Source organism: Drosophila takahashii, chromosome 4 (genome assembly GCF_030179915.1).
Source record: "Drosophila takahashii strain IR98-3 E-12201 chromosome 4, DtakHiC1v2, whole genome shotgun sequence".
Lineage (NCBI taxonomy): Eukaryota > Metazoa > Arthropoda > Insecta > Diptera > Drosophilidae > Drosophila > Drosophila takahashii.
In genome coordinates this window covers 38,356-63,869 of record NC_091682.1, presented here as the reverse complement: position 1 = coordinate 63,869, position 25,514 = coordinate 38,356, and the positions used below count along the sequence as shown (strand labels likewise).

Below are 25,514 nucleotides of genomic sequence, written 5' to 3'. Positions count from 1 at the left end.
CTGAGTATCGACACAAATAACGTTTTTTTTATGTCAAAAATATTTTGAATATTGGAAAATAACACACAAAGTACTATACAAATGTATAATACTGAAAATGATTGATACGCACAGTATACTATTCCTTGTGTATTATACATGTATGAAATAAAATGTGAAGTATTCTATTTAAATAAAACACACGAGAAAAATACATGTATTTTATTTTGACATGTACATTAAGTCGTGTACTTTATTTCTGACGTGTACGAAATAATTTTGATTTCGTACATCACTGTTTTGTTTATACTTAACAGAGAATATGTCATTAACTATTTTCCGTGATGCTGTTATATAAATGACCATATCTCCTAAAGAAATCGCGGTTTTTCACCTTATATGATAAAGCGCAATTGGTGATGCAGTTAAACAAGTGAATATATACAATGGCCATCACCTTCTGAAGAATTGGCGGTTTTTCATCTTTTATGATAAAGCGCCATTGAGAATACTGTTATTCAAGTAAATATATAAATGACCATCACCTTCTGAAGAATTCGCGGTTTTTTTATCTTGTATGATAAAACTTCTAGGTAATAGCGTTGTACGAGTAAATATACAAGTGACCATCATCTCCTCAAGAATTCGCTGTTTTTTATCTTGTATGATAAAACTTCTAGGTAATAGCGTTGTACGAGTAAATATACAAGTGACCATCATCTCCTCAAGAATTCGCGGTTTTTTATCTTGTATAATAAAACCTCTAGTGATGGTGTTATACGAGAATTGCTCGTCAAGCAAATATATATGACCATCATCTTCTAAATTTTCGGTTTTACAAGTTTTTAATAAGAATGTTAAGTGTTAACATAACTGTGATGTACGAAATCGAAATTACTTCGTACACGTCAGAAATAAAGTACACGACTTAATGTACATGTCAAAATAAAATACATGTATGTATTTTATTAAAATAGAATACTTCACATTTTATTTCACACATGTATAATACACAAGGAATAGTATACTGTGCGTATCAATCATTTTCAAGTATTTACATTTGTATAGTACTTTGTATGTTATTTTCCGAACCCTGCTATTCAAGGGTTATTTCAACTCAATCTTTACTTTTAATTTCTATTATAAAAGTTGACAAATAATTCTTATTTGTTGATTTTTATAATAAAAATCGAAGCTTCAGAATAGGTTGAATAGGTTAACTTACAATCCCTGATTTATTCAATGGATTGTATAATGAATATTCGTCACAAAAAATGATATCAAAACTTTTGTATGTTGAAGGTGCGATCGTCACTAGTTTTTTAGCTCTTCAAGATGTGTTTTTGTGATTGTGATATATACTACCGACAACAATTTTTGGGTCATCCTAACTTTCTAGCACTTGTTGTTTCCGAGATTTCAGCGTTCATACGGATAAACAGACGGACAGACAGACGGACATGGCTAGATCGACTTGGCTATTGATTCTGAATATATCCAGAATCGAGGTTCAAAGAGGATTATAAATTTTAACCTTTTTATACCCGTTACTCGTAGAGTAAAAGTATGTAACAGGGAGAAGGAAGCGTTTCCGACCCTGATCAAGAATATATCGGAAATGCTTCCTTCTCCCTGTTACATACTTTTGCACGATTACAATATACCCTTTTACTCTACGAGTAACGGGTATAAATACACATGTTGGTCATCCATGGTCATGAGAGCTCTTAAGAAATCGCTGTCCATCGCGGATCATTTTTTCGCGGTTGTTCCCTATAATACCAAATCAGATTTCTGGAATTTTAAATTTCGTCTTATTATGACAAAAAGGGAAAAATGCACATATGTTCATATATGATTTCCAAAAAGGATAATTGTTTATAAAGCAAAACACGCAACCTTAAAAATTAAAAATTACAAGAGAACCATGGCTGACCGCCAATTTTTTAAAATAAAAACTCTTTAATTTCGGAGTGAGGTTCCTTAAACTAGTGTATTACCAAAAATCGTTTTCCCAGCCCTTAAAACTAACTACTTTTGAGAAAAAACGATGGCCCACCCGTTAGGACCAAAAATTTCTGAAAACCAGGTCGGAATCTAACTTCGGCAAACCGAATTTTAATACCCATGCAGATTTCACGAATAACAAGAGCGAACGCTATAGTCGGGTTGGTGTCCCGACTATCTAATACCCGTCACTCAGCTAAAGGGCGTGCGAGGGAGATGGATATATAACATTTTTTTTTATTGCGCATAACTTTTTAACAGAGCTTGCAAATAACTGTCAACCGATTTTCCTGAGGCAGTTTAATCTCGACAAAACCGAAAAAAATGTTGCTCACAAACTCTCTCTCTGAGCGGAACCCTTTTTTAGTTTTGCTTGTCGGTTTCGGTCCGACCGTTCGGCTTAACCGAACCAAGCAAAGATAAGAAAGATATGCCAAAAGTGGAGTTTTGGAATCGTAAATTATTTAAAATATGTAGAATATTGGAATTTAATGGTAAATGGGCTAATCTTACAGATTTAGCTTTAGAGAATACACATTACGTATTTTCCCTTACCCTTTTGAATTTTAATAATCAAAAAGCAATGTTACGACTGAAACATTACTGAACAGGTCACACATACACACTCATACAGCTGTGAAAAAAATAATAGCACCACTAACCCAAAAAAATTTTAACTAGTCACCCTACTCACATTTTTTAACTTTTTTAACTTTTCAAAACGGGTTTTAAATAGTAAGACTAAACATAATTTGAATATGAAAAAAAATGTTAGCTTTATAAAAGGTTTCTGGACTTATTTAAGAAAATCCGTGCAAAACTGGAAAAACGTACGAAAAAAATAATAGCACCACTTCTCTAAAAATAGAATAAAAGGTAGAAAAATGACAAATGGGTAACTTAATCTTTAGTTGGCGGTAGCTAACAAGTAAATCTAAGTTTAAAGTGTAAATATCTTTTGCGATTTTTGGATATAATGACTTACTATCGATTAAACAAGTCAGGACCCTACCTATAAAGGAATTGGGGCCCAAAAGTCATGATATATTTTCAAATTTTGTTCGGAAATGATTTAAGACGTTTTAGATTAACTGTATAAACTGTCTTTAAAAAAAAACTCCAAGATTTTTGGTTGTGTTATGGTCAAGCGAGTACACAAGTCACTGTATATTGCTGACTGAGTACTTTCGAACTCTTTCTTTGCTATCCTGACCGTGATCCTGGCCGGATTTTATTGGTCAAAGATTCATTTAAGAAGTATTATGTATTCAGTTTAAGCTACGAATTACTACCGTATTACTATTTACATCATAGGATGATTCATGAACGATGTATTCATCCGTATTGATCTTACTTCAAGAAGGAAAAACAAGCCTATGTTAATACTAGGTCCATGCTCAATAAATGGATGTTTTGGTACCATGTTTTTGGTCAATTTAGGTGTTTAGAAGACACATAACTTATAAAAAGGATTTCTTCTTACCCAATTTAACTTTGCCTTCACACATTCTCATAAGTTTGCGGGCATTCATTTGTAAGTTTTTTTGACGAGCCCTATGCCCTTGTAAATGTGTTTCGCATTTCGGATAGGATTTTTTTTTAAAGTGCATGTTTTATAAATTTGCTTATTAAAGCATTATCCAACTATTAAAATATTCGCCATTATTTTAAGCACGTGTTTTAGTTTAGTTTTGGCCCTGATAAGATTCTTTGTGCTTTGTGATATAACATTTTAGAAGGAAAAATGGGCCAGGACTCGCTTTTTCTGTGTTATCCTTTAAAAGTTTATGCCATTTTTAATAAAGATGATCCAAGACCTAACAAATTGAGCCGGTTTTCATGACCGTTTTCCATCCAATATGTTTCTTTTTTGAATATTTTTCTTTTCCGACTTGGAAAATTTTCCACATGTCCTTGTATTGCCAAATGGTAATCAATTTGATGTCTGGATATCAGGAAAAGTTAGTTTTAGTCAAATCTCATAGAATATATCCTTTATACACATGAATATTAGCGCATCGTAACGTTTTATTTAAAGAAAACGGAAGTGGTGCTATTATTTTTTTCTGCCTTTTTTTGACTTTTTTTCTTAAAATCTGAAAAAATTATATGTAGACAATATTTTCGATATCCGTATCAATTTTTTCAAATAGGTGGAATACTAATCAAGATAATAAAAAACACTTCTTGTATAAAAATCCCCGTTTTCCACATATTTCTTTAATATTAAGAACCTGTGACGAAGTGGTGCTATTATTTTTTTCGCAACTGTACATTCACAAAAGACCGTTTTCCTTAACAGACCGAGCAAAGTAGTCAGTAGAAACCGAAACCGAAATAACTCTAAAAAAAAGTGTTTTGCTCTGAGCGTAACATCTGTTAAGCAAAAACCCTTTTAAGGGGTTAGCTCTCACCCAGTTGTCATAGGGTTGTTTGTGACAGGTTTTTTTCCAACACTTTGAAAAGGTTAACCGAACCTTGCAAGCTCTGCTTTTTAATGAATGTTCCGATTTGAAAAATGTTTTCTACATTTTGATAGGTATACACAACAAAATTGCATTTATACTTATCGGAAATCTTTAAGGGTGTGGGCGCCAGACACATTTTTAAATCGATAGCGGTCGATTGTGGGCCTTAGAGGGGTCGTGGCGCATGGCTGAAATAAACTTGCGCTGCGTAGGAAGCCCAAGAATATGAGTGGAAACTCTCAACCTTTTAGCTTTTGTAGTTTTCGAGATCTCAGCGTTCATACAGACAGACAGACGGACATGGCTAGATCGACTTGGCTAGTGACACTGATCAAGAATATATATACTTTCCAGGGTCGGAAATGCTTCCTTCTAGCTGTTACATACTTTTGCACGAATACAATATATCCTTTTACTCTACGAGTAACGGGTATAAAAATTTGACTAGAATAGCAACCGGAAATCATAAACAGCTGAGCTTTTCAAATTTTTCTCTCTACTGTTCCTATGGGAGCTATAGGATAGAGACATCTGATCGGCACTCCCTTTTACCCTGATCAAGGTATGCATAAAAGAATAAGATTGCAAAATATGCATGTCGATAGCTTTTACACTGCGCGAAGTATCTTAAATTTTAATGAGTTATATCCGATTGTTCCTTTGGGAGCTATAGGATATAGACGTCCGATCGGTCGATTTTTAAACTTGATCTGCGTACACATGTTATAGGAAGACTGTGAAAGTTTTAATCCGCTAGCTTCTGTCTGTATGAACGCTGAGATCTTGGAAACTATAAATAACCATGCAGATCCTTTAGCTTTAAAGCCACACCCACTCTAACTCTCACAATCGCCTTAAGCGACCCTAAAGTGTCGTTCTTAAAACCTTACATTTTTCAATATAATTTGCATGGGTATTAAAACATAGGTTTGTCGAAGCTGACGTGGTTATAAACTTCGCCAATTCGGTTATTCCACATTTTTTAATTTTTACCACGTTTTTAAATTGTTTTGGGCTGTTCAAAATACATCTGTAATTGTTTTTCATTATAATTATTATAATTATTAATACCAAACATTAATTTTTAGGAAGGCAATTTTATATAAATTTATAGACGCAGTTATGTCTTTATTTTTAGCGTTATTTTTAGTTGGCAACGGAGTAATTAGGCCTCTAAAATAAAAAGGTTTGACAATTCAATCAAAAAGAATCAAATTAATGTTTATTATTGATCCCATTTCACAGTAGCTCTAATGAATGAGAAAAATTGTACTTTTTAGATTCAATTTTGCTCATCGGTCCAGTTAGTACCGTATTGAGGCATTTTAAAATACCAAAAGTGCCCATCGGTTTTTCAATTTTGCTCATTGTAGCCGACATATATCTGTCTTGCTCGCACCTACGTAAAATCGTATAGGCTGAGAAAAATTGCTCTAATGAATGAGCCGAACAATGTAGTAGAATAACCGCTGAAAAGGTGGGGCAGCTAATCCGCGGAGCTTAATAGCTGCTGCCTTTATGATGGATGAAATGCTGGCGTAGCGCTGTGGGGCTGTTGCTGGCAGTTGCGGTGATGATGTTGATGATGAGGATGTCGATGCTGATGGTCAGGATGTCGATGATGACTTCGATGATGAGGATGCCGAGGATGACGCTCGGTTCAACTGCTGGAGAGTCGGTAATTTTTGCAAGAAAATAAAAAAATTGCGGAGCTTTTGTCTTCTCTTGTCAACGTTTTATTCGAAGTGACCGGAAACTCTCGTTAATGTAGAGTCCCCAGTTTTTAATTTTTACTTATTGAGGAATGGTGAGATAGGAACACTTGGTTTAAAACAATGTAGGACTAGAGGCTATTTACATGAGCTTGCTGCGTATTTACAGGATTACAGGCTATTAACATTGAAGTGTTAACAGTGATTTATTACAGGGGTTAGCGTGCGCTAGCAACCGCATAACCGAAGTTAGTTTCTTTTTTGTTATAAATAATACTAAATTTATGAACATTTTAATTTAAGTTAAATTATAAACACCTTTAATATGTTTCTCCATGCAGGATATCCCCAACTATAGAATAATGGTTAAGGAATTTTACCGCGATGTGTCAAGGCTTCCACAAATAAGCGACCAGGAAATGAGTACAGCTATGCAACAACTATCTGTAAGGCAGAATGATGAATTTGACACGATTTCTGCATTAAAAGAGTTATATATTTATATAACGAAATATAAGGAACAGGTTAAATTTTCCTTTAATCACAACTAACTTTTTTCACTAATCATTTATTTTTCTCTAATAATACAGATTATGGAAGCACTTGAGAACGATATAAATTGCAGGAAGATGCAACTTTCCCGAAAATTGGAAAATGTTGCTAATACGCTCGATGGTGACGGATCATCTAATTGCTGACATACACATGATATTTTAGGAATTGTTTGGTATATAAAATACATTAACTTTCCATTTTGTTTTTTAGCGAGAACAATATTAACTAATTGCCACTCAGCAAAAAGTTTTAATTTCTTTAGTTAAAGAAGAAAAAAAAGGTCATGCACAAGAAGCAGGCTTTGTAATATAAGAACAATACCCTACCGCTATTATTACGAAGAAGAGATACACAACATTTTTGTCGAAATATTAAATATTTTTATTTTAGTATTTACGCAAAGGCTCGCACTGATTGTTTTTACGGAATTTTTAATATAGTATGGCAGCACCATATTTAAAAGCCTTATATCCGAAAGTCGTGATAATATACTGCCATACTTTAGTAAGTGAATAATTAATGTTAGTAATAGTCTTAAAAACGCAAACTTAGCTATTAATTATACCAGCTACAAAATAAAATAGACCTCATCGAAAACGACTTTGGTTTTTCGATAAAGTACAACTACCTGATTAAGATAAGGGCACTTAAAATGTTTAGTATGGTGTCAAATTTGTATTTAAATGTCAATGTTCTTGTTATAGAATGTCCTTTAACTTCCTTATGCACATAATTAAGTTCCAGTCATTAGTTTAGAAGTTACGCCTCGTCAAAGTTTTATAAAGTTACAATCTTTTTTCTATTATTTTTTCGAATATTCCTATGAGACCCGCTCGTTCCGACATATGTACTACTTGCAATAGAAAGAAGACTTTTGGGAAAGTTTAATCGCTATAGCCTAGTACTCAGTTGGGCTAGGAGTTCCAATAGTCGAAAGATATTATTCTTTTGTAGTGTGACCGAGCTTTTCAGAGTTCACCCGCTTTGTTTGTGGCATGGTCTTATTGTAAACCACCTGCGCTTACACGCAGCAGACAAATCAACTGGGGCCAATTTTAAAATATTACAAAATGTTGAGCCGACCTGGGTCGCAAGCTTTAAATTTGCTGTTGGCATGGAGATATGTGTTGCCCCTACTCATACATGCGGTTTTCAATTGGTTTTTGGGGTTTTCCTTCCATTTATAATTGGTTATTGGCACACCGCTTCTGCACAAACACGGCCAAGGATAACATTTTTTATTCTTTGGGCCGCGGCTAAAGGCGTTCATCGGAATTCATCCGCTAAATCTGTTATTGGTTGATGGCTGATTAGGAATATATATACTCGCGAACATCTCCTTCACCGCGCTTAAAATATCTGAATGAAAATATAATACAAAGGGTATAAAAAGTTGTAAAATATGCAAAAACGCTGGCATAAATAGCTCATTTAAAAATACAATCCTTAAAACCAAAATTAGTTAAAGAATATGCTATTACGAGTTAAATGCGTCTTTGAATTGGCTTATCAGAAATCGAGATAGAACCAAAAACGTTATAAACAATTAAAAAAATTGATACCATTCAAACAATTTTAAGTGCCCTTTTCTTAATCAGGGAGGTGCCCTTTACCTAAAAACCAAAGTCGTCTTCAATGAGGATTTTGTCGATTTTCTTTTGTAAAATGGTATTATTAATAACCAAACTTAAATTTAAACTTTATAATTCAAATAACTTTAACTGGTTCATTAAATCATTTAGGTTGAATGCTGCAAAATTAATAGTGTGTGTTGGCAAAAAAAAGAGAATTTTACCACGTTTATAAATTGGGCTGTAATTGTTTTATTTTTCTGTAATTGTTTTTAATTTTATCACACCCGGCATTAATTTTTCCAGGTCCAGGTAGTACCGTATTGAAGCATTTTAAAATACCAAAAAAAATACCCAAAGTGCCCATCGGTTTTTAGAATTTTTCTCATTGATTGCTCATTGTAGCCGACATATATCTGTCTTGCTTGCACCTACGTAAAATCGTATAGGCGGAGAAAAAAATGCTCTAATGAATTAGCCGAACAACAAAGCGGAATTACCGCATAACCAAAACAAAAGTTAGAAATTTAGAGAAAATTAGATGCCCTAAACATACTGTTTAATCAATTTTTCTTCACTCATTAGGATTCAAAAGTCCCAAAAAAAAGAAGACTGGACCTTAATTAATTACATCTTTTCTCAGAAACTTTCAAAGTATTATTTCTCTGTATGAAAACCGAATTAATCACAAATTAAATACGTTTACCGGAAATTTGGTCAAATGTGTATAATAATATTAGTATATTTGCAAACTTGTTGTGCATTTAGCCTTCGTGTTAATGACGTTTGTAAAATTTTTCAGCAAGTAAAGAACTGATCAATGTATCTTTATAATAATTAATTCTGTATTTAAATTAAGCTATAAAATGTTAATAAATATATGTATTTATATTATATATAATAAGTTCTTAATAATATAAATGCAGTGGTCGAAAAATGTCCCTTCATCAACGACAAGCCTCCAATTAGTATAACTTTAGAAAAGATAATATTTTTCTTTCGGCCACGATTCATTTTTATGTCAATTAAAGTTTATTTAAATGGGATTAGTTTTGGTAAATAAAGAAATCTAATGGGAAAAATATAATAAAAAAATTAATAAATACTCTAAGGGAAGATTTTTTAAATGTGCAGTGTTAGCATAAACTCCATTTCGTACAGTTGTAAGGTACGTCTGTACAACTATGTGTTACGAGACGTAAGAAAATGTTTATGGGCGGAGGTATTTTCTGAGAACGTAAGCAAAACATGAGCAGAGTGTAAATAAATAAATAAATAAGATTCACACGTTTATGCGTTTCACATACATTCTAGTGCACCCAAGTCATACTTCTAGTTCAATTAGCATAGAGTGGGGTTCGATTAGAGTGAAAAGTTTGTAACCTTTGAATATGTATGTCGGTAGTAGACCCCTTTCATTAATGCATTCACTTAATGATTATTTTGAAAAATTTGTATGCAGCATACACATACAGTGGGAAGGGACACAGCATTTACAAACGAACAGACAGACAGACAGACAGACAGACAGACAGACAGACAGACAGACAGACAGACAGACAGACAGACAGACAGACAGACAGACAGACAGCCAGACAGACAGACAGACAGACAGACAGACAGACAGACAGACAGACAGACAGACAGACAGACAGACAGACAGACAGACAGACAGACAGACAGACAGACAGACAGACAGACAGACAGACAGACAGACAGACAGACAGACAGACAGACAGACAGACAGACAGACAGACAGACAGACAGACAGACAGACAGACAGACAGACAGACAGACAGACAGACAGACAGACAGACAGACAGACAGACAGACAGACAGACAGACAGACAGACAGACAGACAGACAGACAGACAGACAGACAGACAGACAGACAGACAGACAGACAGACAGACAGACAGACAGACAGACAGACAGACAGACAGACAGACAGACAGACAGACAGACAGACAGACAGACAGACAGACAGACAGACAGACAGACAGACAGACAGACAGACAGACAGACAGACAGACAGACAGACAGACAGACAGACAGACAGACAGACAGACAGACAGACAGACAGACAGACAGACAGACAGACAGACAGACAGACAGACAGACAGACAGACAGACAGACAGACAGACAGACAGACAGACAGACAGACAGACAGACAGACAGACAGACAGACAGACAGACAGACAGACAGACAGACAGACAGACAGACAGACAGACAGACAGACAGACAGACAGACAGACAGACAGACAGACAGACAGACAGACAGACAGACAGACAGACAGACAGACAGACAGACAGACAGACAGACAGACAGACAGACAGACAGACAGACAGACAGACAGACAGACAGACAGACAGACAGACAGACAGACAGACAGACAGACAGACAGACAGACAGACAGACAGACAGACAGACAGACAGACAGACAGACAGACAGACAGACAGACAGACAGACAGACAGACAGACAGACAGACAGACAGACAGACAGACAGACAGACAGACAGACAGACAGACAGACAGACAGACAGACAGACAGACAGACAGACAGACAGACAGACAGACAGACAGACAGACAGACAGACAGACAGACAGACAGACAGACAGACAGACAGACAGACAGACAGACAGACAGACAGACAGACAGACAGACAGACAGACAGACAGACAGACAGACAGACAGACAGACAGACAGACAGACAGACAGACAGACAGACAGACAGACAGACAGACAGACAGACAGACAGACAGACAGACAGACAGACAGACAGACAGACAGACAGACAGACAGACAGACAGACAGACAGACAGCCAGACAGACAGACAGACAGACAGACAGACAGACAGACAGACAGACAGACAGACAGACAGACAGACAGACAGACAGACAGACAGCGATGTCAGGCGATTTCAGCTGCATTAGCTTGTGGAGCATAGAAGAAAGTTCGTATGTGTCAAATTCCATGTTGCTCGAGCAGTTCTGCGAATACCTGAGAGACGAACTGCTTGCCGTTATCGGAGTGCCTTCAGATACCTGAATGTCTGGTGTCTTTTCTGCGTGCCTCTCCACTGCCAGAACCAGCTCTCGGTTCTCTTTTGACTGGAATGCGTCCGCCTTTAGATTCACTTGGATTTCTGCTGGGTCTTCTGTAGCTATCTCGTCCATATGTGTTCTCGAGAGCGCGTCGGGGACTACGTTCAGTGCCCCTTTCCCATGCTCAATCTGGAAATCAAAAGCTTGCAAATTTAAACTCCACCTTGCCAGTCTTCCTGACAAATCTTTTTGTCCCATGAGCCACTTTAAACTAGCATGATCCGTGATTACTTTAAAAGGCATGCCTTCCACATATGGTCGGAATTTACTAATACTTAAAATCGCGGCATAACACTCCAGTTCCGTTATGGAATAGTTCCGCTGAGCTTTATTCAACTTTGCAGACATGTATGCGATTGGATGTTCTCCGCCGTCCTCGTCGGTTTGAAATAACACGCCTCCTACTCCCGTTGTGGAATCGCATTGAATTGTGAAGGGTTTGGAGAAATTCGGGGTTATCAGTACTGGCGCGGAAACCATGCTGGTTTTCAGAGCCTCAAATGCTTTCACTCCTTCTTGGTCAAGTTCATATTTCTTAACCCGATCCTTTTTCAGACTTTCATTGAGCGGCGCCGCCGTTTGTGAGTAATTCTGAATAAAACGCCGATACCATCCTGTCATACCCAAAAATCTCCGCATTTGCTTGGCGGAAGTGGGCTGCGGAAACTCTTGAATCGCCTGTATTTTTGTCTGGTTTGTTTATGCAACCTCCGCCTACAATATACCCTAGATATTTAGCTTGGCTGTAGCAGAATTTACTTTTATCCACGTTAATCGTCAGCTTTCCCCTTCTTAAGCGGTCACTGACCTGCCGCAACATATTTAAATGTGCCTCAAAAGTAGGCGAACATACCAGCAGATCTTCGAGATACCAGCTGTTGTTTTGCTGGCGAGATGGGATAGTGCCTTTGCTTAATCGGCAGATTTTCCTGGGTAACTTCTATGACATGTTCTTCTAAACCAGTCTTCCCTAAGCCCATGTCTGAACATGATGGAAAGGTTGCCACCAGTTGGTTTAAGATGGTTTCTTGTTCTATCGAGAGTTTATGCGGAGTGTATGCGGTCTCCTGCCGTGCCGGCTTGTCTTCTTCTATGGGTGGCACTGGATCTACCTCGGCTACCCGCACGTAGCGTTGTCCTGGTAGCGGAAGCCCAAACTCCTCCCAGAACTCAATCCCAAAATAAAACGATTGCTGTAAGGCTGGCACTATCAAGAACTCTAGTTCTTTCGTTTCTTCTTCCCATTCTACTGGTAAGGTGATCATGCCCGTAACCTGGGTTTTTCCCCCGCTAGCGGTTTGGACATTCTGCTTTGTTAGCTTTTTCACTTTCTGTTCTCGCCCTCGCAAAAACACCTCCGCTCCTTTTCCAATGCAGTTGGCGCTTGCTCCGGTGTCTAGTAACGCGACTATCTCCTCGCCGTCTACTCTAGTCTTGGCAAACAAGCGGTTGTCGTTTTTAAGGCTGACAATGGAAGCCACTAATTTTTTCCCAAATTCCCGTGTGGTATCCATAGAATGATGTAGGTGTTGAAGCTTCTTGTCCTTCCGGTACTGACTCTCGTCCTTTTTTTTATCGTCCGGGTTAAAGATTCGTGCGCCAGCCGCCTCATGAAATGATTTATGCGGAGAAATCTGCGCCGGGCTCGCTATCGTGTTCTCTATTGCTTTTGGGTCTCGTTTTTCTGACCGGGCTCCCCTGCGTCCCTGGTCAGACCTTTCGATAAAAAAGGAGCCTGCGTTGAGTGATACGAGTCACTTTTGCCACAGTAATGACACTGTGTGTCATGGAACCGGGCTTGGCATACGGTCCCGTCTGCTTGGTTGCGGTGGCGATAGAAATCGGCCGGCTTGTTGCACGTGTAACACAAGTATGCGTGAAACGGGGATGAGCACTCTCCTTCTGGTCCGTTCCCTCCTGCGAAAACTTTCTTGTTCGCATTTTGCCGGAATGGGTTCATCCTGCTCGGTTTTTCCGCCTTCGCTCCCTGTGATCGCCGGTCTTTTTGGAACGCCTCAAGTTGGTACTCTTCTGATTCGCTGTCTTCTTCCGACTCGTTGAAAATCTCGTTGACGTGTCGCGGCCGTGCTCTCTTATCTCTTATCCACTTCTCCAACCGTCTTCCCTTCTTTTTGAACTCTGCTAACGAATCTATTGGAGAAGCCAACATAAATGCTCCGAGTTGGGAGTTCAAATTCTCTTTCAAAATCTCCACCAGGTCTGATTCCGGAATTTTCCTTGGCATCTTAAAATGCCGATTGTGCATTGCCGAGATGTAATCGTCCAAACTCTCATTATACCTCTGATGCCGCTTCACCAGATCTTTGATGGTAACATAATCGTTTTCCGAGGCTGAGAACGCCCTGGTCATTTCTCGTGTCAGCGAAAAGTAGCCGAATTCGTACTCATCAGCTTTGTCTTCTAACAGTTGCCAATACCACTTTAAGGCGGGGCCTGTGAGTAACACATGAAACTCTCTGAACACCTGTTCCTCCGTGCACCCGTATAAATCCTTCATCTTTTCCACCCGAAACAGAAAACTCTCCACGGACATACCCCTGGCAGTGCCATCAAACTTGTGATTCCACTTGTCGAGTCTGGCGTTTTGGTTTCCAGCTGATCGACTAATTAGCTGTGAAACTTCCTGCATACTAGTAGTCTCTCCCCTCTCTCGTTCATTTGGAGTAGGCGGATCCCCTGAAGCCTGTCCAGGATATCTTGGTGGTTCTGATCCTGAACCCATCCCGTCGTGATTCCTATGTCTGGTATCTCGACCATTTGCTGTTGGTTCTCGTCCCCTTGCTAGTTGTGGAGTGGAGCTATTGCCTCCTGATAAGTTCGCTTACTTCAGCGACTCGCAACTGGAGATTTATCATTTGTGTGTTTAACTCTGTGATCTGCGTTGCGAGTGTTGCCTTTAGTTCGTTGCCTTGTATAATAATGGCTGACATCATCCTCTCCAGCCTACTTTCGGAGGTGGAATGACGTGGCCTTGCTCCTGTGTTTGGGAGCATGCTGGACCTTCCTTGCGGTTGTTTACGTTTAGCTTGTGCCGTGGTAATAAGAAACTGACTGGCACGCGCCCTTCAGACGATCAAAAAAACAAATAAATATTCAAGAATAAAAATAATTGAGGTAAATCTTCAAATTACCAAAGTGACGGTCAAATACGATGACGACTATATAAGTGTATGTGGACGTATGGGTGTATTTATGCTGACTATACTTTTCATGCATAAGCTTTCTTTCAATGGACAAAGACTTGAAACAAATATAAATCAAATTTTTAAGTCGGGTTTGCTGGTATGATTGGGTATATACGGGTCAAGAAACCGTCCGAAATTAAGCCCCCGAAACTACAAAAAATCCCTAACCAATAAAAGTCCATGGGTGAATTCAACTGGCCTCCACCGGAGTTACCAGTTCCGTCCATGTCCTACTGACCCCTTCCCACGACTACAGCCTCTACCGCAGTGCTGATTCCCCGTAAAAGGTACTGTCCGAACCCCCTCCCCCCAGTCATCGGAAAACAGCTAAGCTCACTAATAGACAGACGAAAAGAGCTTTATTCCAAGACACTAGGAACTGCCTCGCTGCTTCCTCTCTCTCTGGTCTCGAACCTCTCGAGCGATCTGGCATCGCCTAGTACAAACGGATAGCGTCGGCCAGAGAGATGCAATTCGTCACCCGCCCTTGTAGTTCTGGTATCCATACAGACTCGAACCTCTCGAGCGACCTGGCATAGCCTAATACAAACGGATAGCGTCGGCTGTATGGATCCGGTCAGTACGCCCCCCTTTCCCCAGGTCATGAGATCGCTGATCAGCCACGTAATCGCAACATCCTGACACCGCCAGTTGTTACGCCGCAGCCTTTGCAGCAACTCAGCTTGATCTGGACTCGAACCTCTCGAAATACCTGGCATAGCCTAGTCAATTGGATAGCGTCGGCCAAAGGAAGCCCTTGAATTTAAATTCCTACAAAAAAAGGTCGGTCTTGCACGTAGTGTTTTAATAATATTATAAAAAGGAATTCTCATATTTCTCTTCGAAATTCTTAGTAAATTTTGCCATGTTCAAACAAAGGATATCTATTATTTTAAAAAAAGAACCAAAGTATAAAATCATTCCCCTATTCTGAGACAAAGTCCTGATGGATCAAATCTGACTGTCGCAGAAGTTGTGGACTTTACATTTTAAATTTTTTTCCAATGTAATATTGCAAGAAAACTGACGCTAGCCTTGGTTTAAACTACTTATCTCCCTTGCTTTAACAATAGTCAAATTAAAGTTTGGTATTCAAAGGTGGAAGTTATACCGAAATAAAGTACCCCTACTCTAACACCATAGGTATCTAAATGGTGGACCCTGCCAAAACTTCTTAAAGAATATACAAAAATCCTGCGTTGGGCGCCAATTCTGTTACGTCGGCATATTAGTGCCCCAGTCCTGAGAAGGACTTGGGCCGAGGAAGTTGCGTCCTGAGCAGGCACGCTGGCTGCCGGCTAAGCTCGCCGTATTTGGGGTGGGTTCTTTGGAAGCCACTTCCTCTCCAACAAAATGAGAACAAATTTATCGTGCCTGAAAAATGGATAGAATTTGTAAGGTCCGTTGGTCCTCTGTCTGCACTGCCCCACAAGCTCAGCTGTAGCTTGATTGTAACACGATCGGGCTGTGTTTCGGCCACATTCCCTCCCCTTCACACTTCGTGTGCCAAATGGATCGTCGCGGGCCGCGCAATACGATCCCCTAATGTCGCGGTCGTCAGTCAAAAGTTGTGTCACTGTTCTTGACCCCTTCTTCCATGTTTACCAGCTTTTTTTGTTTTATTGTGTGTACTTAGAACAGATTAATTATCTTTATTGATCATAAAAATAGTGACATCACCTAGCAAACTGTTGGAAATGAGTTCTGAATATACTCGTACATTGGGTACCGCGGCTACTATAATAGCTTTTTCTTGTTTGTTCCAATGAATTAATGGAGAGAAATCTAGACAGAAGGTCGCAATGTATAAATTCTCCAGTTCTGTTACGGATATTGGTAGATTGACTTTGGATAGCAAATATTTTACTTTAATAGCGAAATGAGGTTCTCTTGAAAGAGTAGTTAACATCGCCTGTGTTGTGATCATGGTGCAATTGTACATATATATACATATTTAGAGGAAAATGAATATATAGAAACTTACTCATTGATATCCTGGCGATGAAATCTCGACGCTCTGGATCATTTCGGTTGTAGATAAATATTAAATATTAAATTAAATATAAAATCTATATATATATATATATATATATATATATATATATATGGAATTAGTGCACTTAAAAATAATATTTATGGGTAATATATATTTTGGAACATCGCGCCTTTCGTGTAACTATTATAAAACTCTTAACAGACAAATAAAAACTATAAGCATATGGAGGAAATGAAAGAAGCGGCACTCGGTCATCCAGGTGAACTTTACTGCGGGAACTTCTCAATGAGCTTCTTATTACACATGCACGTTTGTGTGGTGGCTGATTTTGTTTTGGGTTTTCTGTTCTGTTACAGCACTAGTAACCCGGCAATTATACACAAGACATTAAAGACTTTCACGATTTCGTCCTTGTGGTCTATCACTTCCACATTGTTTATAACGTTGGCAGTATTGCCTTCCGCTTTTGAAACTTTGGACCCCATTTTTTTTATCTTTGGTCCTTAAACTGAATCTCCGTGAAACGCGAAACAAGGATTCATGTTCACTGTGTTGAACTTTCCGTCGAACGGATTATTTTTGTTCCTTGTGCTCGATTGGTATTATTGCCGGCCGTACCTGCGAATCTGACTGCTTTCTCCGTAGAGTTATAGTTCTTTTATACCGTAGTTAGAGCTTTTCTTTTTGCTTCCGGGTTCTTATTTTCATACGTAAGTGTTCCCATCTAGGCACTCATTTCCCCTTGCTCTAGCTAACTGGCCCGCTTTGGATTTAGCTAGCGTCAGCTTTCGGGTTCATTTCAGTCTCTCGTTGCTTTTACTGACCGATATATTATTCCATTGAATTGCCCAATTGGTGCATTATATTGCATTGTGCAAAGCTGGTCTTTCTTTCTTCTTTCGAACCTTAAGGAGTTTGTGGCTTCTGCTGTCCCCCTTTTTGCCTCGCTTCCCGCCATAACCGGCGCTCGTAACATGCTTGTAGGTGGAAGTACGGAGCATATATGCAGATAAAAACAAGAGAGAACGCTATAGTCGGGTTGGTGTCCCGACTATATAATACCCGTCTTTCAGCTAAAGGGATTGCGAACGCTGTACTCCGGTTGGTGTCCCGACTAATAATCGTAACTCAGCTAAAGGGAGTATATATTGCGTATATCTTTTTAATGAATGGTCTGATTTGAAAAATGTCTTCTACATTTCGATAGGTATAAATATACACAACAAAATTGCATTTATACTTCTCGGAAATCTTTAAAAATGTGGGCGCAGGACCCACTTTAAAATCGTTAGTGGGCGATTGTTGGCGTTAGAGGGGGCGTGGCTCGGCTAAAATAAACTTGCGCTGCGTTGGAAGCCAAAGAATATGTGTGGGAAATCTCAACCTTCTACCTTTTGTAGTTTCTGAGATCTCAGCGTTCATACAGACAGACAGACGGACAGACGGACATGGCTAGATCGACTCGGCTAGTGCCCCTGATCAAGAATATATATACTTTATGGGGTCGGAAACGCTTCCTTCTAGCTGTTACATACTTTTGCACGAATCTAATATACCCTTTTACTCTACGAGTAACGGGTATAAAAATATGGATTTTCTTTGTATAAACCATTAAAAAAGCGGTTTTAAGTTTACAAGAGGTATGTGCGTACCCAATTTTCTATCAACAGTAGACTTTTACGTCATTTATGTGTTACTAAAATGGCTTAACGAGAGAGAGTACGAACTATTCCACCCAGAATTAAGTCGATATGTAGGCTAGGTGTTAGTGTGTTGGTACACAGTGCGGTGAACACGAGTTCGAACCCCACATTTTTCCCCTTTTATTTAAAATGAAATTTTTGTTTGTATTACTATTTGTACTACATATCTAGGCAACTGATATATTTTTGAACTATTTAACTTGTGTGGCTGGAACCGCGTGCACTTGGCCAGCTTATATAAATAAGGATAAGCAAACTTTTGGCGCTCCCAATGCTCCATGATGCCAGTGCTCACATCAATAGGCTTCGGGTTGTATAGATCGATTTCTTGATTTTCTGCCTTTATATTGAAATCCATTATTTCATCGCCCTCTTCATCACTCGATACCACTTCAATCGAGTCTAAAAACTCACTTAAGAGGGAGCTACTATTGCGTTCTGCTGCGGTTGCAGATTAAATCCATGGTTAAATACATAAACATAAACAAAGGCTAGAAATATCTCCTTTACTGACTATAAGAATGATACCATTTAACGGGATGCAGAAGCCAAGTTCAATTTTTTTTCTTCAGAGGTGGTACGTCTGCATTCGCTACATAGGACTATACAAAAAAAACACCGAAAATCGGCAGAAAAAAATAAAAATCAACAATAATCATTATTTTGGAGTTTTATTTTTTTCGATCAGAAATAATGATTATTATACCCTTGCAGAGGGTATTATAATTTCAGTCAGATGTTTGCAACGCAGTGAAGGAGCTGTTTCCGACCACATAAAGTATATATATTCTTGATCAGCATCAATAGCCGAGTCCATCCGTCTGTCCGTTTCTATGCGAACTAGTCCCTCAGTTTTAAAGCTATCGCGATGAAACTTTCCCAAAAGTCTTCTATCTATTACAGGTAGTAGGGGAGAGTGGGGGAATTTCGTCAGCATTTTTTCAAAGCTATTTTTTGTCCATCTTGAGACACGTTATCATATTTCTATTTTTATTGTTGAATGCGGTTAGCACCAAGCTTAAAAATGTGACATTCCCCTATTTTTTTAATTACCTTGGTGATTTATAAAAAAATAAAATGTAATACCAATATACTGGGGAAATCTCGCCACACAGGGGGGTAAAATCACCACACCACCGGGGCAATTTCGTCACCTGAAAAATGTAGGGAGTTTAACGCCTGTAAATATGCTACACTGATCAAGCGTACCATTTTTGCTGACGTCCTATATTTGTTGCTGCTGCTGGTAGTCTGTTCGTTAGCCAGCTCGTCAAATATAAAAATATGTATTTAAAATAGGTGCGAATTTACCCTTAGCGTAGGGTGGCGAAATTTCCCCAGACAGTCCTTTTTTAGAAATAATTATTTTTCTTCCGAAATTAGGCGCGAAGTTAAAAATCACTGACGCAGAAATGCACATTATAGCACTGTGTATTATATAAAAAATCGTGTATCTTATTCCTTTTGAATTGTGGCATACAAAAAAAATTTCGTCGAGAACTAAATGTAGCTTTTGAACTGTTAAAACACATTTAATATTATAGCTTAATTATCTTGGCCTTCTGTGCAAAACAAATGCATTGGTTGTGTCTGGCCGTCTTGAAGGACTAAAACAAAAAATTATATATTTTTACGACTTATGGATTCCGAGATATTGCAGGTGAAGAAATTGCCCCTGTGACGAAATTCCCCCACATACATATGTCGGAACAAGCCGGATCGGACCACTATATCTTATGGCTGCCATAGGAATAATTAACAAAATAATAGAAAAAACTTTATAGAAAGTAGGCTTTTTGACAATGTAAAAATATTTTAGGTAGGCATACCTGCAAGGGTATATAAACTTCGGCTGGCCGAAGTTAACTTCCTTTCTTGTTTTTGATTATACCCTTGTAGAGGGTATTATAATTTCAGTCAGATGTTTGCAACGCAGTGAAGGAGACGTTTCCGACCACATAAAGTATATATATTCTTGATCAGCACCAATAGCCGAGTCTATCTAGCCATGTCCGTCTGTCCGTCTGTCCGTCTGTCCGTTTCTATGCGAACTAGTCTCTCAGTTTTAAAGCTATCGCGATGAAACTTTCCCGAAGGTCTTCTTTCTATTGCAGGTAGTACATATGTCGGAGCCAGCCGGATCGGACCACTATATCTTAAGGCTCCCAAACAAATATAAGAAAATTCATTGTAACTTTGTAGGAAGTAGGCGTTTTAATTCTTGACTACTTAAAAACAAAATTGAAATAAATAGAAACGCTGAATCTGGAATCCCTGGAACTGCACCGAGTGAGTATTCTTTTATCTACAAGGGTATATAAGCTTCGGCTGGTCGAAGGTAGCTTCCTTTCTTGTTTTATTTTAAAACTCAAAAATAATGATTATTTTATTTTTGAGGAATATTATTATTAAATAAAAATCATGGCGATAATTCATAGATTAAGCAAAGAGGATCACTATGGTGTTTTCCTTTTTTGCGCATATCGACCCTAAGTGCCTGATTTTTTGGTTCAAAAAATATATCAATAATTATTACACTGTGCAGCATTTTTAGTGCTTTTTAAATTTACCTCAATGGATGCTATATTTTTGGATTCGTTACGAATTTCCAAGTTAAACTGCGTTTTCCAAAAAGTTCCCCGACGCAAGGATCCTTAGCAAAAGGACCTAAAAGTTCAAAAAATGCAGAGATTGGCCAACTTTCCGGAGCTCTCAGAGGCAAACGGATTCATGGTTTAATTCGATGTTAAAGTTTTTTAAGTTTCTTTATCTTTCAAGCCCCATACTTAGAATAAATTTAGGATTTTTTTTAAGGCAGAAATAAATTCCAGAAAACATAGTCAAAAAACTTAAAAACATACAGCTGCGGTCATTATACCCTTGTAGAGGGTATTATAATTTCAGTCAGATGTTTGCAACGCAGTGAAGGAGACGTTTCCGACCACATAAAGTATATATATTCTTGATCAGCACCAATAGCCGAGTCTATCTAGCCATGTCCGTCTGTCCGTCTGTCCGTTTCTATGCGAACTAGTCTCTCAGTTTTAAAGCTATCGCGATGAAACTTTCCCGAAAGCCTTCTTTCTATTGCAGGTAGTACATATGTCGGAGCCAGCCGGATCGAACCACTATATCTTAAGGCTCCCAAACAAATATAAGAAAATTCATTGTAGCTTTGTAGGAAGTAGGCGTTTTGATTCTTGACTACCTAAAAACAAAATTGAAATAAATCGAAACGCTGAATCTGGAATCCCTGGAACTGCACCGAGTGAGTATTCTTTTATCTACAAGGGTATATAAGCTTCGGCTGGCCGAAGGTAGCTTCCTTTCTTGTTTTGAATTTCCTTTCGATCAGTACCAAATGCGTAAAGTTTCATAAGTGAATGTCGAAATGGCAGATTAAAAACAAAAGGTGTTCCAACCTACAGACCTCTCCCCTATTATATTTTAACCTTTTTCACGGTCTAAAGAAAATCGTAGAAAAGGCTACACCAATAATGCACGAATTTTATAATCCTCACCGCAATACAAGTACTTAAAAAAATTGAAAGAAGAAGTGCATCGCACCGCAGGCGAAAAATATTTTTTAAAAAATCGCGCGATACTTTGCAATATTGGACCGCGATTTCTTAAACTTTACTTTTATAAGTTACGCATTTGTTGGTCATTTGAATTCTTAAGGAACAGCGGTCCATCGGGGATATTTATTTCGCGGATGTAGGGGTCTGGCCCCCTATAAAAACAATTTCAGATTTTGGTCGAATTTTTGTGAACGCCTATTATTTTGACAAGGGATGAAAAGCCCTTATATTTTTTATAGCAAACTATTCAAAATCATAGAAAAGGCTATATTATTTTTATAGCAAAACACGTAACTTTGAAATTCGATTACAAGAGAACCATGGCAGTCCACGCCCATATATTTCTTGATGTAAATTCTTAAGAATCCGCGGTCCGTCGAGGATAATTTTTTCGCGAATTTTGGGGGTGAGGACCGTAAACTAGAGTATTACCATAATATTTTTTTCATTTTTTTTTTGTTTTAAATAATTTTTAAAAATTAAAACACAAAAAAATAAAATATAAAAAAACAACTTTTAAAACAAACATTTTTTGTGGGGAAAAAATGGATTTGTTTTTAAATTGTGACTTTGCCGATTTGTTAGCACTCCTTTGTCACGCCCATCCCCTGTCTTAACAATAATTTTAAAGGTGGATCAATTATCTATCATTTGCCGTTAACATCATTCAATTATCTACGCTGCTTCAAAAGTTATGATTTATTACCAAAAAAAGTCAAAAGGCGCCACTGCACTATGGGTAAAAAACCAATTTTTGGTGCAAAAACTCAAGTTTAAAAGATTTTATGTTGAAATTTTTTTTTTGCATTATTTGAAATTAAACAAAATTTTGAATTTTGTTTTTTTTTTTAATTTGATCCCTTAGTAGTAGGTAACATTTTTTTTTTGTATTAAGTAATTGTTAAAAATTTTACATGCCAACAGGCTTGCCACCGTTTTATTTCGATAAATACGGCTTTTCTAAGCATTATTTGCCACTACGCCTATACTCCATCAGCTCAGGTATTTCCGGTATCTTTAATTTAAGAAAATCTTAATTTTTCTGCGTCCTTTGGGATATATCTTCAAGAGTGGTCAACCAATTTTGTTACTCTTTTCGGAATTATTTGAAAATGTTATCTAACGTAACCACAAGAGAATGTGGGAGCATTCAAAGTTTGAAAGTCATAGCAAAATTTAAAAATCTTAATTTGTGAACAGCGTTTATAAATTAAATACAAATATTTTCTTCTACAATGCTTTTTTGACCCAAAGATATCTTACGTCCTTAATTTATAAGCCACTCACCAAGTTTTTATACCCTTGCAGAGGGTATTATGATTTCAGTCAGAAGTTTGCAACGCAGTGAAGGAGACGTTTCCGATCCCATAAAGTATATATATTCTTGATCAGCATCACAAGACGAGTCGATCTAGCCATGTCCGTCAGTCCGTCAGTCCGTCTGTCCGTCTGTCCGTCCGTCTGTCCGTCCGTCTGTCCGTCTGTCCGTCTGTCTGTTTCTACGCAAACTAGTCTCTCAGTTTTTGAGCTATCGGGATGAAACTTTCCCAAAAGTCTTCTTTCTATTGCAGGTAGTATATATGTCGGAGCCGACCGGATCGTAAAACTATATCTTATGGCTCCCATAGGAACAATCGGAAAAAAAACTTTAAAAAATTCTAGCTTCGGTGTTTTTTGAAATATTAGCTTCTACTTTTGGGGATGTTATTTTTTAAATATATCTGAATTTCGAATAAATTATTTAAAAAATCGGACTACTATATCATATAGCTGCCATAGGAACGATCGGAAAATTAATGAAAAAGTAATAGGAAATAAATTTTAGCTTTTTTGGATTTTATTGTATTATCTTCTACTCTAGGATATGACTCTTTTTAAATATTTCCGAATTTCAATTTTAATTTAATCAAAATCGGACGACTATATCATATAGCTGCCATAGAAACGATCGGAAAATTAATGGAAAAGTAATAGGAAATAAATTCTAGCTTCTTTGGTTTTTATTGTATTATCCCCTACTCTAGGATATGACTCTTTTTAAATATTTTCGAATTTCAATTTTAATTTGATCAAAATCGGACGACTATATCATATAGCTGCCATAGGAACGATCGGAAAATTAATGAGAAATATTAGAAAATTGAACATTTTTGCGATTTGTAAATTAATAGGAATGATCTGCAAGGGTATATAAGCTTCGGCTGGCCGGAGCTAGCTTCCTTTCTTGTTGTGAATGGTTTTGGATTTTTTAAAATTAATTTTCTTACTTCCTTATTAAAGACGATTCAGAAAACTGCGCCTATCTACAAACAAAGTTTGTGTCTAGGTTCTGATGCACTTTTTGCTACGGACTCAACAGGAACAATGTATTTTTCAATTATAATGTGGCTTTATAGGGAACCAAAAGTAATTAGTCCTATACATGGTGAACTCATATGTGGCTAGATAAACGCAAGTTTACTAAAAAAGAGCAAAAACAAGAAAGAAAGCTAGCTTCGACCAGCCGAAGCTTATATACCCTTGCAGATCGTTCCTATTAACTTGCAAATCGCAAAAATTTTAAAATTTGTATATTATTTTTTCTATCCTTCCCTATTGCAGCTATAGAATATTGTCGTCCGATTTTTGTTAAATTTAATTCAAAACTCGGTAATATTAAAAAAATCATATCCTAGAGTATAAGAGAAAACCAACGGAGCTATAATTTGTTTCCAATTAATTTCCCATTAATTTTTCGATCGTTCCTATGGCAGCTATATGATAAAGTCGTCCGATTTTGATAAAAGTAAAATTGAAATTCGTAAATATTTAAAAAGAGTCATGTCCTAAAGTAGAAGAGAATACAATAAAAACCAAAAAAGCTAACATTTATTTCCTATTACTTTCCCATTAATTTTCCGATTGTTCCTATGGCAGCTATATGATACAGTCGTCCGATTTTTTAAATATTTTATTCAAAATTCGGAAATATTTAAAAAATAATATTTCCAAGAGTAGAAGGTTTTTTTTCAAAAAACACCGAAGCTAGAATTTTTTTTAACGTTTCCTTCTTATGGGAGCTATAAGATATAGTTGTCCGATCCGGTCGTTTCCGACTTATATACTACCTGCAATAGAAAGAAGACTTTTGGGAAAGTTTCAAGCCGATAGCTTTAAAACTGAGAGACTAGTTTGCGTAGAAACGGACAGACAGACGGCCGGACGGACAGACGGACATGGCTAGATCGACTCGTCTAGTGATGCTGATCAAGAATATATAAGACAAGTAGGTAAGACGGCCAATAACTTTTGAATGGAATGTCCGATTTAAACCGATTACACAGGCCAACAAAATGTGACATGGGTCGGTGTCCAGGCTTGCCACCATTTTATTTCGATAAATGAGGCTTTTCTAAGCATAAGTTGCCACTACGCCTATAGTCCATCAGCTCTGGTATTTGTAGTATCTTTAATTTAAGAAAATCACAAATTTGTTTCGTTTTTTGGGATCAAGAGGGGTCAAAGTCACAGCAAAGTTTAAAAATCTTCATTTGTGAACAGCGTTTAAAAATTAAATAAAAACATTTTCTTCTATAATGCATTTTTTATCCAAAGACACCTTATGTCCCTAATTTTTGGGACACTCA

General features: G+C 37.6%; 1 protein-coding gene across 1 annotated transcript in view; it reads left to right on the top strand.

Moving 5' to 3' along the window:
- PlexB (plexin B) overlaps window positions 1-9,403 on the top strand; it is a 48,661-nt gene extending 39,258 nt beyond the window's left edge. The window contains exons 4-5 of the mRNA XM_044395311.2: window positions 6,508-6,690; window positions 6,757-9,403. Coding sequence (XP_044251246.1) covers window positions 6,508-6,690; window positions 6,757-6,864 — 291 coding nt within the window. The 3' untranslated portion in view covers window positions 6,865-9,403. The remainder of the gene's footprint in view (window positions 1-6,507; window positions 6,691-6,756) is intronic.
- The last annotated feature ends 16,111 nt before the right edge of the window (window positions 9,404-25,514 follow it).